This window comes from Diachasma alloeum, unplaced genomic scaffold, assembly GCF_001412515.2.
Source record: "Diachasma alloeum isolate Michigan unplaced genomic scaffold, Dall2.0 Dall_scaffold_01490, whole genome shotgun sequence".
NCBI classification, from domain to species: Eukaryota; Metazoa; Arthropoda; class Insecta; order Hymenoptera; family Braconidae; genus Diachasma; species Diachasma alloeum.
In genome coordinates, this window is record NW_021681587.1 from 14,188 (window position 1) to 29,548 (window position 15,361).

The following is a 15,361-nucleotide window of genomic DNA, read 5'->3' on the forward strand; positions in this document are numbered from 1 at the left end:
ATTGGAATTTAAATTTGATAGGGGAAGGGGAAGATACAAAAAAATACGTACGTAGAAGAATGTAAACTTGTACATCTTTACCGCCGACTTGAGGGATGTAGTGACGGTTATAGGCCTCAGAGTCGTTATTAGTTCGGATGCTACTGTCATAAACTGAAAGTACATCAGCCCTCTTCAGCCAGTATCTGCTTAAGTAGCCCAGGTACTCTGTCAGCTCTGGATAAGCATTTGCATGTCGGGCTGTTACTTGTCGGATCACTTCCACACCCACGCCAATCAAATTGGCTGGGAGCAATGTAAGTGAACGTGTCAGGTATTTCCCCTCCAGTGGCGTGACGAATTTCCTGAGCTTCATATTTTTGTCCCAGTACTCAGATGATGCCTACTGAGAGACTAGGAAATTCATTAATTCAAATAGAATTGAAATTCAGAGAGAAAAAAAATCCCGATCCGCCCAGCCGGGAATCGAACCCGGGTCTCCCAGTTACGCGCCGGGCACTCTTCCAACTAAGCTACCGGGACCACGGGACTTCTCTCACTCCAAATACAAAGAAGAATTCAACGCGGTATTTACCAACAAATAATATGAAAAAACTTGATAGAAAAAAGTTGCAAATTCGCTAGACCTTTCTTTTGGATTTAGGAAGAAATTTATTGGATTTTGGCGTTTGCTTTGTTTTTAACCCACTTTATAGCGCGCAAAAGACAATTTGACCAAAAATGAAAAAAAAGATGATATCTGGAAACTTCATATGCAAAGTTTAATATCTCAGAAACTACTGATCGGATCTCACTCTAGGTGTTACGATAACTTTATTATCATGCGTACAAGCAATTTCAGCGAAAAAAAAGAAAAAACGAGAATAAAACTATATTGCTCGGGTGGGGGTGGCATTTATTTCGATCTAGGAAGCTACGTATTATCGTGACTAGTATTTTGAAAAAAAAAACCAATCGGACAAATGGTTCATGAAATATCGACAAAAAAAATTTAAAAAAAACAATATCTGAGGAACCGCTCAACAGATCCGGCTGAAATTTGGCACAGATTTGAATCTCAGTAGCATGAATTGGCAGAGAAAATTTCAGCGTCTTAGCTTTAATTGTTTTCGACTTATGAAGACAGGTCTGGACATACACACATACATGACCACACACATACAGACATTTTTTAAATATATCAATTCTTCACGTTTAATGACATTTCTAGTTATTTTCACCGAAGTTTAAGAAATCGAAAAAAGACACGATTGAATCACGAGAAGCTTTCATTCGGAAGCAAAATCATAAAATTGCAGGTTTCACGGAAAATGCTAGTAAATTCAAGAATTTTAAGCAGCGGAATGGTAAAAATTCCTCAGTTGATTAAAATTTCAGATTGAATATGAATATTTAGGGCCATATTTTACTGAATTTTCCGTCGTAATGCCCCAAATGCTCCAAAATTGTCGAAAATTTTGCGATAGTTTTGTTGCATAGCAACGAGACGGAAAGGTTTTTGTAGATTTTCTTGCAAAACTTCACCCGATCGTTGATATGCAGTACTTGAGAAAAATTTACAACAATTTTGGAGCACAAGGGGCATTCGGCTAGATTATTCCCCGAATCAGAATTCCAACTGATATAAATTCACTATTTGACGTTTTTGCGGGTTGAAGCCTGATTTATACCAAAACTTCACTTATTTTAACATAAAATTTTCACTTGGTTACTGTGCGCCTAATTGGGAATAACCGAAAAATTATCAACGAAATTCGATGCACACTCCATCACAAAAAATCGAATACTGCATTTCTATTGGTTGGCGATTTAGCTGGGGGGAATTATCTGTGGAATCGGAAATTTCCTTATTTTTTCCTCCCAAATTCTCATTCACGGTCACTGTCCTAAAATTTCAAGTATATATTTACCGGAATTTTCTGGTTTTCTGTTAATTACCTGAGCAAAAGGGAACTAAAATTTATAGTTCTCACTGATTTCTGACGGAAATTCTGGATTTTCAATGACGAAATTCCATGAAATTTAAGGGAAAATTAAATGCGAAAAAAATTTCCGAAAAGTCTACCGGAAATTTACAACATAAATGTTTAACAGTGAGTTCAGTTATAGTTAAAGGGACATATACATAGGGTAGATGAAGAAAAAAATTATAAAAACGATAACAACCAGATTCTTCATCATACAGTTATAGTTTTTCACAAAATGAAACAAACTCACTTTCACAAAATGAAACCAACAGCCCTGGATTCGAGCTCTTGGGAAAACGGTCCTGCATGCCTTCAACTCAGCCCCTTCAAAATCGGAGATTATAAGCTCCACGTCCTCAAGCCAGTTGCCAATTCCAGAAGACGTAGGAAAATTGCTTCATAGAATGGGGCTCTTGTACCTTGGCAATAGACGTGGACTACGGCCAAGGCCTGATGAAGTAACCCAACAATTTGATTTTGATCTTAATAATATGATAAGTAGTGGTTAAATGGCAATTTCACAAGCCACTTCATTGAAGTGAGGATTGACCAGATTTTTTATACATTATGTAAATGAAAAAAACAAATTGTTTAAAAAAACATAGTGTGATAATGTTATGATTTTTTCCTTTTTTTTATAACTTAATCGCCTCTAAAAATTCTAAGGCGATATTCAGCAGTGCGAATAATCAAAAAATCAGCTGAAATGTTTGGAAAAAAATGTCATTAACAAATATAAATTTACGTTATATTTGCATTGCCAATGTTATGGAAAAAATAGTACATTGCTGAAATATTGAAGGTCATTTGAATTTTTATAAAGTGACAAAGTGTGAAAAGGCCCTTAATTATGGGCTTTCAATATGGTCAAAATTAAATTTAATTGAATAAAAAATTTTTGATTGTTGAAGTTTTTGCCATTTCCGACGGTGATTAACTGGGGGCGAAGAAAAAAAATGCGTTGAATATAAGAAATCGTTTCAATTTTCATGCGAGCATTTATTCGGAATATAATTAAAATTTCCCCTCAGAGAATTTGCCATACAACTATTACTGAAAGTTTAAAACAGTATGGGGGTTCGATATTTTTAATTATAGATAGAACGGGAAGGTATTATTTGGTGCCATCCTGCAAACATCAAGGAGCAAGGGCGGGGAATTCATCACGTGTCAATTAGAATAGTTTTGTATGCTTATAATGCATTGAAATCATGGAAATGATCACACAAAGAATGCGTGGTTTGTGAGGGTGAGGAATGGTCCATCATAAAAAATAAATTCATATAATTTTCATCTCGTTACCTTTCCTCAGGCTGAGAATCCACATTTGTGTGGCTTCAGGATTCTTGGGTACAGCCTTGAACATGAAGGTTATTCAAATGTTATTACAATTACGCAACAAAACAATCGGAAAATATGCGGTAATTTTAGAGCTCTCGTGGTATTACTACTGATAATTTTTTGATAAGTTTTAATTGTGCTTCGTTTCCCGGAGCAACGAAGAATTTTCTGCGAACGATTCTCTTGGTCGAAATTCTGATCGAAAAATCGATATCCCGAATGCCATTCGAGCTCCACATTATCCGGGTATTTCCCTCAAGGTTCACTGCATACCAATGAAGTGGTTAAGATTTTCAAGCAAAATCACTCGTGCTTGGCACTCGTGATTTTTTAAACTTAAAAACTTAACTCCGTCCATTTCCAATCAACCGATCGGCAAATACCCAGCATTTTTGAAGCTCTCGTGTTATTATATGTGAATATATTTCAATAAATGAGTGCCCAACATTGTCTTTACAGCAAATACCTTCATTGTGCCATCAATTTCGATGATCTTTGCTGAGTTCAGCTCTGTCAACATCAACTGTTTCGCAAATATAATAGCGTAGCCTTCGCCTCCATCAGTAGGAGTTACCGATCCCCTATAATTAGCTTCCACTATTTCATGAATCCCAGCATTTGAATCAATTATGTCTCTCAATTCTTCTAAGGTTTTGAAAATCATGAGACCTTTTTTCCTACCTCCCCCCCCCCCATTGCCAATCAACTGCAAAATGTCTTCAACTCATTTCTTCTCCCCTGTCCCCATGAACCCTGTCCGATGGATTCCTAGATATTCCAAGAATGGTTTTAGAATACCTATCTAAGAAGATCTTTTTTCAGGGCGACTTAGTGCGTATAACGTATTGATTTTTGGCAAAATGTACGTCAAGTGCAGATGTCGTACGGAAAGAAAATTCTTGTGCGTAAACCTAAACACTTCACATTTACTTTTACATCACGGTGTGTGGTGAGTGAGATTCAGCGAAGGCGATGCTTGTGTGTCGATTGCAAACGCCCAGGTAAAAAAAAGAATCACCAGGAACCATAGACCTTTTTGTGAAGTTCACGCCTCATTCCATCACACGAGCCCTCTAATTCTTGATTTGGCGGCTTGCCATATAGTACAATGTCATTTCAACGCGCAGACAAGCGACGCAGCTAACTACCGGCTGTTAAAAAAATCCATTGGCTCGTTAAATTGTTCAGGTAGTGTAGCATCACAATGAATTTTCCATTCAGCAAAGAGGATTCGTTAAGAAGGAAAACCTAAAATATGTAAATTTATAATGGATCATAGACAAACTGACAATAACAAAGGTTTTTTGCCAAATGAAATAGTTTTACGGAGTTGATAAAATATAATCGTGACTCCTCTAAACATAATGGATTCCATGGTAGAGGAAAACTTGGAGAAAAATATTATGAAAATAATGTCTGCGTGAGATTCTGATCAACAGCAGGAAAACGAGATGACTATGAGAGAAGGAGGAAAGGAAGTATGTGAAAACGAGTATTGAGAAGGATTTATGGAAATAAATGACGCGTCAATTTTTTGATTCATTGCATCTTGTTTTTANGTGAAGTTCACGCCTCATTCCATCACACGAGCCCTCTAATTCTTGATTTGGCGGCTTGCCATATAGTACAATGTCATTTCAACGCGCAGACAAGCGACGCAGCTAACTACCGGCTGTTAAAAAAATCCATTGGCTCGTTAAATTGTTCAGGTAGTGTAGCATCACAATGAATTTTCCATTCAGCAAAGAGGATTCGTTAAGAAGGAAAACCTAAAATATGTAAATTTATAATGGATCATAGACAAACTGACAATAACAAAGGTTTTTTGCCAAATGAAATAGTTTTACGGAGTTGATAAAATATAATCGTGACTCCTCTAAACATAATGGATTCCATGGTAGAGGAAAACTTGGAGAAAAATATTATGAAAATAATGTCTGCGTGAGATTCTGATCAACAGCAGGAAAACGAGATGACTATGAGAGAAGGAGGAAAGGAAGTATGTGAAAACGAGTATTGAGAAGGATTTATGGAAATAAATGACGCGTCAATTTTTTGATTCATTGCATCTTGTTTTTAATTAGTACACTGATTTCCGAAAAAATACTTGATGAGGACAGCCGAATTTCGCCACGCCTAACTCCACCTGAAACTCCGCCCATGATACAGAGAGGAAGTGCAGACCGTTCCAGTTGATACAGAGCTGTCCGTATATTAGCTGCCCTCCACTATACCTCCATATTTTACGGAGAATAGTCGGCTCCATTCCCCGTGTATATACTGTTTGGCTGTGAAAATCGAAAATGGAGACGGAAGTATGACAATGATCGGGATCTCTGAAACAGAAATTTCTAAATTCCTAACGGTAGATAGATAAGATAAGGAGATAGCAGCCGATGAAAACTCTGAAAATCGGAAATGAACATAGCAATATGACATACATTGGGATCTCTGAAACAGACATTTTTGATTTACTAATAATAGATGAAAACTCTAAAAATCGGAAATAAAGGTGTCAGTATGAAAACGATTAGGATCCCTGAAACAGAAATGTATGCATGACGATAGATGAAAACGTGGACACATTGATTACGATCATAACATCAGAAAGTAAGAAGGAGTGACTGCCATTACAGTGTCATGGTCAAACAACAAACGAAGATTTGCTAAATATATTTATCCTCCCAGCGTGAAGTTTGCATTTTGAAGTTTGAGTTCGACCTCTTCTCATAGATGCAGTCACCAAGTATCATGAATTTACAAATTTGTCCGACCTCTCTACTTGTTTTTTGTTTTGTTTCATCTCTTTACACCTTCTTACTTTCTTCTGCTATGATCGCAATCGTGGACAAACTTGCAAATTCATGATTTTTTTTCTGTGAATGGATTATTCTCATTTGAGGAAGGAGAACTCGGGGATATAACTATTGTGCAGATCAATTTCCTTTCCAAATCTCTAGTTATCAAAGTTTGTGAACATTTTCTTCAACATTAGTTGAATATAGGTTGAAATAACACTATTTCAGATGTGTTGTAAAAAAGACAAAGAATTTTCTCCCTCCTCACTTGCAGGTTTTCATTCATTTCCGATACGGCTTAGAACAATGATACGTTCCCGAACAGAAAGTAAATATACGACCACCATCCATCGCAGGTTATCATTCAAAATATAATTTCTGGGAGAATGCAGATTTTGGCTGAAACGCACAGTGCAGAAACACTAAGAGGCCGATATTTTTATAATTGACATTTCCACGTTTTTTGTGTTGAATGTTGTTCATTTCTTAGTTTTTTTATGGCGATTTTGTTTTGATCACAAATGAACACCCGGAATGTCAATTTGGATAGGCTAACGCCATTCACCTCAGTGGATTATGTCTCAGGTGCTTCATCTACCATAACTATACAGCCTATTATTTTTATATTCGATTATAAATGAGAAAGCATAATCTTTCTATTTTCATGTGACGTGCAGTCACGAATGTCCTCAACTTTTGCTATTTGTGTGAAATTATGTATACTACATTTTATATTGCAGTTTCACCTGGCACATGAGACTTTTGGGGGCTGGCTGTTCCTATGCGGTTGGATTATATCCACTGAGTGATATCCCAGATATAGGCTCCAACCTCACGCCCGTGACGATGTTTATTTTGAAAATGGATAATAAGTGACAATTTTGCATACATTTTCATCATACTGAGATACACTGACGCGTATAGAGTACGGTTGACTTTCCTTAGCTCTCGACGTCTCCAGCTCTCCGGACATTACAGAGCGTGAGAAGATCGCCCCCCACCACGTGCGTGACGTCACGCACTGGCGACAGCTCCAGAGGGGAGGTGCGTTTTAGGACATGGGGATAGCTATAACGTTCTCGTTTTTTTTTTTTTTACGGCCTCGGAGTCTTTTTTGCGGGTCCCATTCGGCACTCTATCTAACCCTATGCATGCGGCTGTGGATTCTACACTGTACCGCATTCGCACTTCTATAGAACATAGAAGTAGCATGGGGAAACCACAGAAAACCTATGACGGTACAGGCGGTTCCTCTATTAGCAACCTCCCGCTCGCCGGAGCCTTCCGTTGAAAAATTCGGTTCCACGGGGAATCGAACTCACAACCTTTCGCACACTAGACTTGCGTCTAATCCACTCGGCCACCGACGTCGGTAAAAAACGTTCTCGCTTGAATAGTCAGAGTATCTCTGTTGTCAGATACGCCCCGTACACGTACAGAAGAAGCAAGTTCTAGCTTGCCGTTTTTGGAATCCATCTCCCCGAAAATGGAGAGCTACGGAGAGTCTACTGTACCTAGCCTCATCGACTGGAAGGCTCTTTTTCCAGTTGCTTCCGCCTACCCATGTTCTTTTATTATGGCCATCGATTTTTCTGTATTTCATGTCACGTTTCTGTTCTCTCCGCACTATATTTCGCCATCATTCATTCGCACTCTACTCAGAATTAGTCAATGAACGAACTATATTACTACATGAGAAATCTATCTGAAAGAAGTTTGTTCTTACTTGTCAAGCAGGTGAATACCGTCTCCACTATGATTTCCATTTTCGCGTATATAATCAGGTGAGCAGTTTGGTGGAAAATGGGGTTATTATATGACTAATATAATGACAGCACCACCCAGTATCTGTCGGTATAGTCTGATGACGGATAACTTCCAAGGGATATCTCCTAGTTATTGGACGGTGGCGATATACAGTAGTATATATATACCTGTAATAATAAGAATAATAATGATAATCATAATAATTAAATATTATAGTTATAAAACTGCAAAATCAATTATTTGAAATAATGATAATTCTTTTCAGTAAAATATAATGATAGTTTATATAACATATTCCATTCGTGTTCTATCTGATCTTCAAGGTTAGGAACNTCCGCGTATATATCAGGTGAGCAGTTTGGTGGAAAATGGGATTATTATATGATTAATATAATGATAGCACCACCCAGTATCTGTCGGTAGAGTCTGATGACGGATAACTTTCAAAGGATATCTCCTAGTTATTAGAACGTTCATATAACATATTCCATTCGTGTTGTATCCGATCTTCAAGGTTAGGAATAGCAATATTACAGCGCACAGAAAGAGGGAAATGCCGTAGCTCACCAGTCTGACAAATTCTCAAAAGATGCTGGCGCAATTTCCCTTGATCATAACGTATTTGGAATGAATCGAGAGAATACACCAAAGTGACTGCAAATGCAGCTGCAAAAACGCCGCAGTCAGTTGAACCAATTTGACTTTGTACAGACAGAAAAACTACTGATAACTCACCAGTTTTATATTTTGGGAATAATTGTGGAAGAACTGGCTTGTAAGGTGCAGTACGGTCTTGTGCTGTCANGGCTTGTAAGGTGCAGTACGGTCGTGTGCTGTCGAAGGCAATGAGTCATAAATATAAATCGTTTTTGTATCATAATAAGCACATACCCAATGGTTTCCACCACGATTCAAAATTTGGATATGTTTTTGCAATGGATGTATAGGCTCTATTAAGTCCAGAGAATGTTGCAATAACAGGAGAGGTCGAAATGCGTAAAGACCTTCCGTAACTTCGCCTATTGTCCGCCAGAATACATCGAAATGATTGGATTCTAATTCAGCACGACTCTGTAGAATATTGATTTCGCGATCGCTCAGTTCATATGCGATCAGATCTTCCACAGTTGATTGATTTTCTTCTTGATTTATGCTGCCATCGAATTCTGGAAAATGTTGAGAACTTTCCAGATCATCACCATCATTCCTATTTTCGCAGTGAACCAGAGACTGATGGTTTTTTCCAAAATTCTCTAATTCCTGATTGTTTTCGTTATCCTCATCATCCAAAGTTTCGGTTCGCTCATGAGAATTCTTACTTGCTGTTACCTCCGCAACAGAAGGCTTCTTGGCGCGTTTATTATCCCGTAAGAGCATATTCCTCATCTTTCTACTGTCTACAATCTTTGGAATCATGAAATCTTCATAGAAAGTACGAAGCTTTGGAATCATCGTTTCTCGCCCAAATACCTCGTCGCTCGTGACATCGACAGATATAGAGTTTTTAGACGTTGCAATCACTAACCGACAGGAGTTTTTCTCTGTTATTGCCAGACTTCCTACAATCTCATAATAGAGTGGAGTGTTGCGATTCAGTTCTCTCAAATCGTTGCCGTCTTCATCCTTACCAACTAGCTTGAAGAGCTTCTGGAGACCTGATTTGTCAGTGCTCATCGCTTCATCGACTGTTTTGTCTCCAATATTGAATGGACAATGAATAATGACGATATCACCATTCGGTAACATACCGTCAGGTTTGCAACCTGCAAATTTGAATTCGTGGTGGATGATTAGACCACATTTTATCAATCCTTGTATTTCTCAAGTGATCCGATCCCCCACAGATTTCTCATGCTCTTGGATGGCTTTTTTGCGGATAGGAGGATACAGAATCTTTGCAAGTGATGGAGCAGTTGGTGTCGCTTTTCTCATATTGCATACCTGCCCGAAGTGTTCACTGCTGAGGATTCTCTTCTGCTTCATAGCTAGTAGATCGAGATCAGGACGAGTATCTTCTTCAATCTGTACACGATTATCATTCCACTGTTCTAAAGTGCTCAAGTGAGCTCGTGCAGCCTCGCATAGTCAGGCAGGGGCAAATCTGGTTTTTCAGGATTTTTATCATAATCAGGAGATTTGTCCATCAAATCCGTTTGACCAGAGGCAAGTTGTGGAGATTTCGTACTTTTACGGTATCTCCTGTTGAAAATATCCATCTTTCGCTTCTGCAGTTCCATCCCCAGGAGTAGTGCGGTGGCTCTTTCCGCAATTTGAGATGGAAAATGCTTCCAATTGCTTGAGTAGAAAATTGAATCACAGTCATTGCTATGCGAGCGGGATACACTTCTCTGAACTGAACATTTAAACCCTTGTGGTAATTATATTTAGCCAAAAGAGCATTGAATGACTCATCATAATTCGTTGTTTGGTCTTCCGCCAAATCACTGGCTTTATGACTCCATTTTCGCATTACTTCCTTCAAGCGTTCATACAATCCATAACTCTTGAGAGCGGGAACCAAGTTCACCTCACTTTCTTTGCCCTGTCCATCGCAGAAGTATCGAGCACACGCTTCATCATTCCCACAGACGTGATCAATAATATTGAGGATATCTTTCTACAACTGTATTTCTTGTTCTTGTCGCGCGATCTCTTTTGTGATAATGTGATGCTTCCGTTACGCTTTTGCTGATACGTCTGGTTGAGTTCCAAGCTAACGACTTCAATCTGGGCTTCTTCTGATCGACCTGGCTTGAAAGCTAGAATCGCCCTCCTGATTTCGCCAGTACGGGCTCGACCAACATGAAGTTACAGTCAACTTTTTTGACTGAAGCATTATCGTCAGTATGATTTGCCTGCACAACCCGAGCATGAACACTGCTGTCACCATCTCCGATTTGCTAAGTATACATAAGGCCATTGTCCTTTCTGCTATTCCTGAAGTGTTCTACAATGACGGCACTCTCAACAGGAAAAATGCTCTGATCTGCTGGCTAATTCTTCCAGCATCTATGGTCGTGGGGTGGGAGAGTACCATTCTCAATCCGCTTACAACGATAGCAATATCGATTCCTGTATCCCGCAAACAGAACTCTTTTGGTCCATGGACGGATGGACCAACGGCCATCCCTGAATCAGATCTGCCTTTATTACCGTAAGACCGAACAGACCAGGAGCCATCCGTGACCATTGGGCAGGTTGGAATCCCATTGATAATTCGCCCCATTTGCCGAGCTATAGTGCACACTTCAATGCCATTCAGCTTCATCTGTTCATCAGCAATCTCTACAAATATGTCGTCGATTTCAACGCTCAATTTTTCATACTTATTATAGCTTGGACAATGAATTGAAAGATTACTCATCCATTCTTGCAATGCTGCGTGTCCTTTACCAATCAAATGTGTTGCCACTACAACGGCTCGATTTATGTCCAAATGATTATCCTGCAGTACTTCAGACCAAAGCTCGCTCTCGACTCCGCATATTTCACATCGTAGAATAAATTTAGTCCTGAAACCGTCATGCATGACTGCGATTAGTTCCTGATCTTCGATACCATAATTGAACGGGGCGTGGAGTTTGCCTTTAAATTGGTCCTTCAACTGTTTCAAAATATGGGAAAATTTCACAATAGAGCGGCCTTGAGGATCGAAATCACTTGATTTCTTCCTTGGTTTCTTGGTTTCATTGTTTTGGCCCGACTCGCCTAACGAATCGTGTGGACGATCCCGACCAGCAAGGGTATCACGATTTTGAGGTTGATCATTCATGTCATTTTGATTGGAAGTCGGCGGTACATATTTCGGATAGTGTTCTGATGCTCTTTCGGAACTCTTCTCCATGCTATTTCTATCATTGTTGAGGCCTTGAATAGGACAGTTGAATTCCACGCCTGGTTCGTCAGGAGTGATATCCATCAACTCGTCATACTAATTATTGAAATCAATTGATATCGTATGACAGCTGCCTTGAGGGATGCCTAACAAGGAATTGCGTTCTTCACATTCGCCATCTTGGTCTCCTTCCATACAANCAGGAGTGATATCCATCAACTCGTCATACTAATTATTGAAATCAATTGATATCGAATGACAGCTGCCTTGAGGGATGCCTAACAAGGAATTGCGTTCTTCACATTCGCCATCTTGGTCTCCTTCCATACAAGGGAGAGATACAGGAAACGTCTGTCTATGATGCATCTCATCTGCACCGCTCTCTGGAATAGCCTCCCCGATTTCGTCGTCAAAGTCCATGATCAAGCATTCTTTCGTAATACATTGTTCGTTGGCCCATAGACCGTCAGAAATAGTGCTATTCGTGTATTGCGTACAGGTTCGTGAATTCGGGGAGGAGCTACTAACCATTCTCGAGTAATCGTGATCCCGAAAAAAGACACTCGTCCGTCCTGACAAGAAAATACCTCGGTCACTTTCCACTGTTGCAATGCTATCACAATCGGATCGTTCTTCTGAATGCATTGCTCTAGTGTCTCCTCTCGCCAGATTATCCCTTACTTTGGTGACACAATGGAAAATAGTAATTTCTATTCAGCTTTTCGGTTTTGTCTGATGGATACCATCTCCAACATCTTTTGTTATTGAACGAAGGAAATCAGTGGACTGTATTTCTAAAATTGTTGAATAACATGATAATTTAATTGTAAATGGCTTTTTTCGTCATCTACACGCGGAAAATCATCGTCAAAATGAGGATCTGTTATGATGGATCTATTATTTTATTATTCATTTCCTTCTTACTACCGTTACGGTTTTTAGGCTCCTCATTTCATCTGCCTCATGCCTCTCCTACTCATCTCTTCATTTTTCTATCTGCGTTACCATGGGCCGTCTTACTGTGATGAAGGAATGATTCATAAATCATTCGGTTAGAATTGCACGAGAAATCATGGAAAACCCCAGTCGTACAGCGAGCCAAATGTGCAGAACCCTAATTTGTAGAGATGCCGTCGAGAATAAACGATAAATAATTTTGGAGAGATCATCACGGGTTGAAAAAACATTGAGAATTTTGGAATCGTTGCAATCTCGGAGGACATTGGATCGGTGCATCTCATCACGATTTTGGGAGGATTTATCTTGCCTGGGTTTCGACTTTTTTAGTTGTTTCCGTTTTTTGATCGTCTATATATCGTCACGACGATATATCGTTGGTAGAAGTTCGACGTGATAATAACTAGCAATCCAAATTTTAAATATTCTTTCCAAGTTTTGCCCGGATTATGTCAGGACAAATTCACTCTGAGATGAGGAAAAAAAGGAAAAAGCGAATATACCGAAAACTGTCTTCTATCGACTCTTCCTATTTCGATCGACCTCCATTGTGTGCAGCACGACGAGTATTCGGAAGAAAGAAAAAATGAAATAAGACCAGTACGTTTGGGAGATATTAAGCAGTTGGGTTTTTCACAAACAGTCGATAATCTTCTAAACTACTTGCCAATTCCGCTGACGAGTTGGTCACTTCATCAATCACCGGACTACTGGATCAAAAATGAAGGAAGGACTTAACAGAAATTAGTGGAAATTCCTGGAAATCAAGTGATTTTCATTCCTCGTTGTAATTTCGAATGGCTTGACAAAATCAGTAAAAATCAGAACGAAAAATCAGGTTATTTCAGAAAATATTAGAGATTATCGATGAAATAGAAAATGGGATTTGTTTTGCAGTTTCGACTCTTCATACGAACTCTCACTCCCCCTCTTATGCACATGTCATTGGATTCTTACTATCTCATACATATATACGACACTCCTAATCGCAGAGGCGCATTTATTTCAGTATTTCACTATCGCTCTCAAAGGTTGCAATCTTTAGGAACCGTATGACCCTTGTGAATCTTCGGACTTTTCTGATAATGCTGATAGAAGAATCTAGTGAAGTTGTGGTCAAGCGGCCTGAATACTATAGGCATATCATAATATTGAATCCGTTGTGAGAGAGAGACAGAGGGAGAGAGAGAGAGAGAGATTTTTTTTTTTTATTTATAGAGGTTAAAAAAAATACTTTTTACGTACGCACTTGGGTCCGGGATGAAGATTCCCGGAGTGCAGTGTCGGGATTGGTCAGGTCTTGTGTTGGTATTGACCTCGAACCGCCATGGTTGGTGAGACCTGACATATATTGGTTCGGCGAATATGCAACCCTTACCGACTAAAAAAACATCCTCTACACCTCCTATTCCCCATGGAATCGCCGGTAGGCACTACAGCGCGGGGGGAGGATTCAGCCTTAGCTCTTCCTTTAGATAATCGAAATCATTGCTTCCTTCCTCTTACGTGTTCTTCTTTTTCCTCTTATCTTTATTTCTCTCCTGTTCAGCTTGGCGTAGATCCTTCAGGACTTCCGCCGCAAAGGTGCTCGTCGCTTCCCAGGCTGGTTCTGATGAAAGCATAGTTTTCACCAGATTTCCAGGCTGAATCCTCCCTCCTACTGTAGTCTCGAGAGCCCTGCGACGCGCGTTGAAGCGCGGGCACACGAAGAACACATGCTCCGCGTCTTCGGAGACTCCAACGCAGGTCGGGCACTCTGGGGAATCCTCGTGGTGAAACCTGTGAAGATAAGCCCGGAAGCACCCGTGTCCTGAAAGCATCTGGGTGAGGTAGTAGTTCACCTCTCTGTGGGTTCGTTTCATCCATACGTCCACCTGCGGGATCAGGCGCTGAGTCCATCTCCATTTGTTCGAGTCCTCCCACAGCATCTGCCATCGGTGCAGGCTGTTGGTCCTCTCGTCCGTTTTCAGTTCAGCTGCTCCAAGTGTTGTTGTCCCCTTCCGCCGGTAGAGGCATCTTCATTCCTCCGCGAGTACTCCGATCGGCAGCATTCCGGCGATAACACACACGGCATCCTCCGACACCGTGCGAAATGCACTGGACACTCTGAGGGCGTTCAGCCGATAGACCGACGCCACTTTCCGTCGTGCATGCTGGATCAGCAGCGCATTAGCCCGGATGGTAATGCCATATGTGAAGACCGACGTAGTTACCGACGACAGTAACGCTCTCCTCTTCTGCTTTGGGTCTCCGATGTTGGGCATGAGCCGTGACAGGACAATCCCAACTTCGGACGCCTTGGTACCGACGTGCTTTGCCTGCTGCTTGAAACTGAGCCGGGCATCAATCATCACTGCCAGGTACCGTAAAGACGGTTGGGAGGTGATTTCGTGGTCCCCAACTGNCATCACTCCCAGGTACCGTAAAGATGGTTGGGAGGTGATTTCATGGTCCCCAACTCGCAGCGTGATGGTTTCAATCTTCTGCCTGCTCGTGATCAACACGGCCTCCGTCTTCTGGTCCGCCAACATCAGTCCCACTGAGACCATCCATTGGCGGGTCATCGCATAGGTGATCTCAAAGATGTAATTGATCTCCTCCAGTGTTTTGGCGACGACTACGAGAGCCGCATCATCTGCATACGCGACGAATGTAGCTCCCTTCGGCAGCTTCAGTTTCAAGAGACCGTCATACAT

The 15,361-nt window shown here is 40.4% G+C and overlaps 1 protein-coding gene and 1 non-coding gene across 2 annotated transcripts; both read right to left on the reverse strand.

The window, feature by feature from the left end:
* Positions 1 to 451: 451 nt before the first annotated feature.
* On the reverse strand, positions 452 to 522 carry Trnat-cgu. The gene has a single exon. It is a non-coding gene; the product is annotated as a tRNA-Thr (tRNA).
* A 13,645-nt stretch (positions 523 to 14,167) lies between these two features.
* On the reverse strand, positions 14,168 to 15,361 carry LOC107046548. The gene is made up of 2 exons (XM_015269185.1): positions 14,879 to 15,361; positions 14,168 to 14,539 (listed from the first exon to the last, which is right to left on the reverse strand). The coding sequence occupies exons 1-2, from the start codon at positions 15,359 to 15,361 to the stop codon at positions 14,168 to 14,170; spliced, it is 855 nt and encodes a 284-aa protein (XP_015124671.1).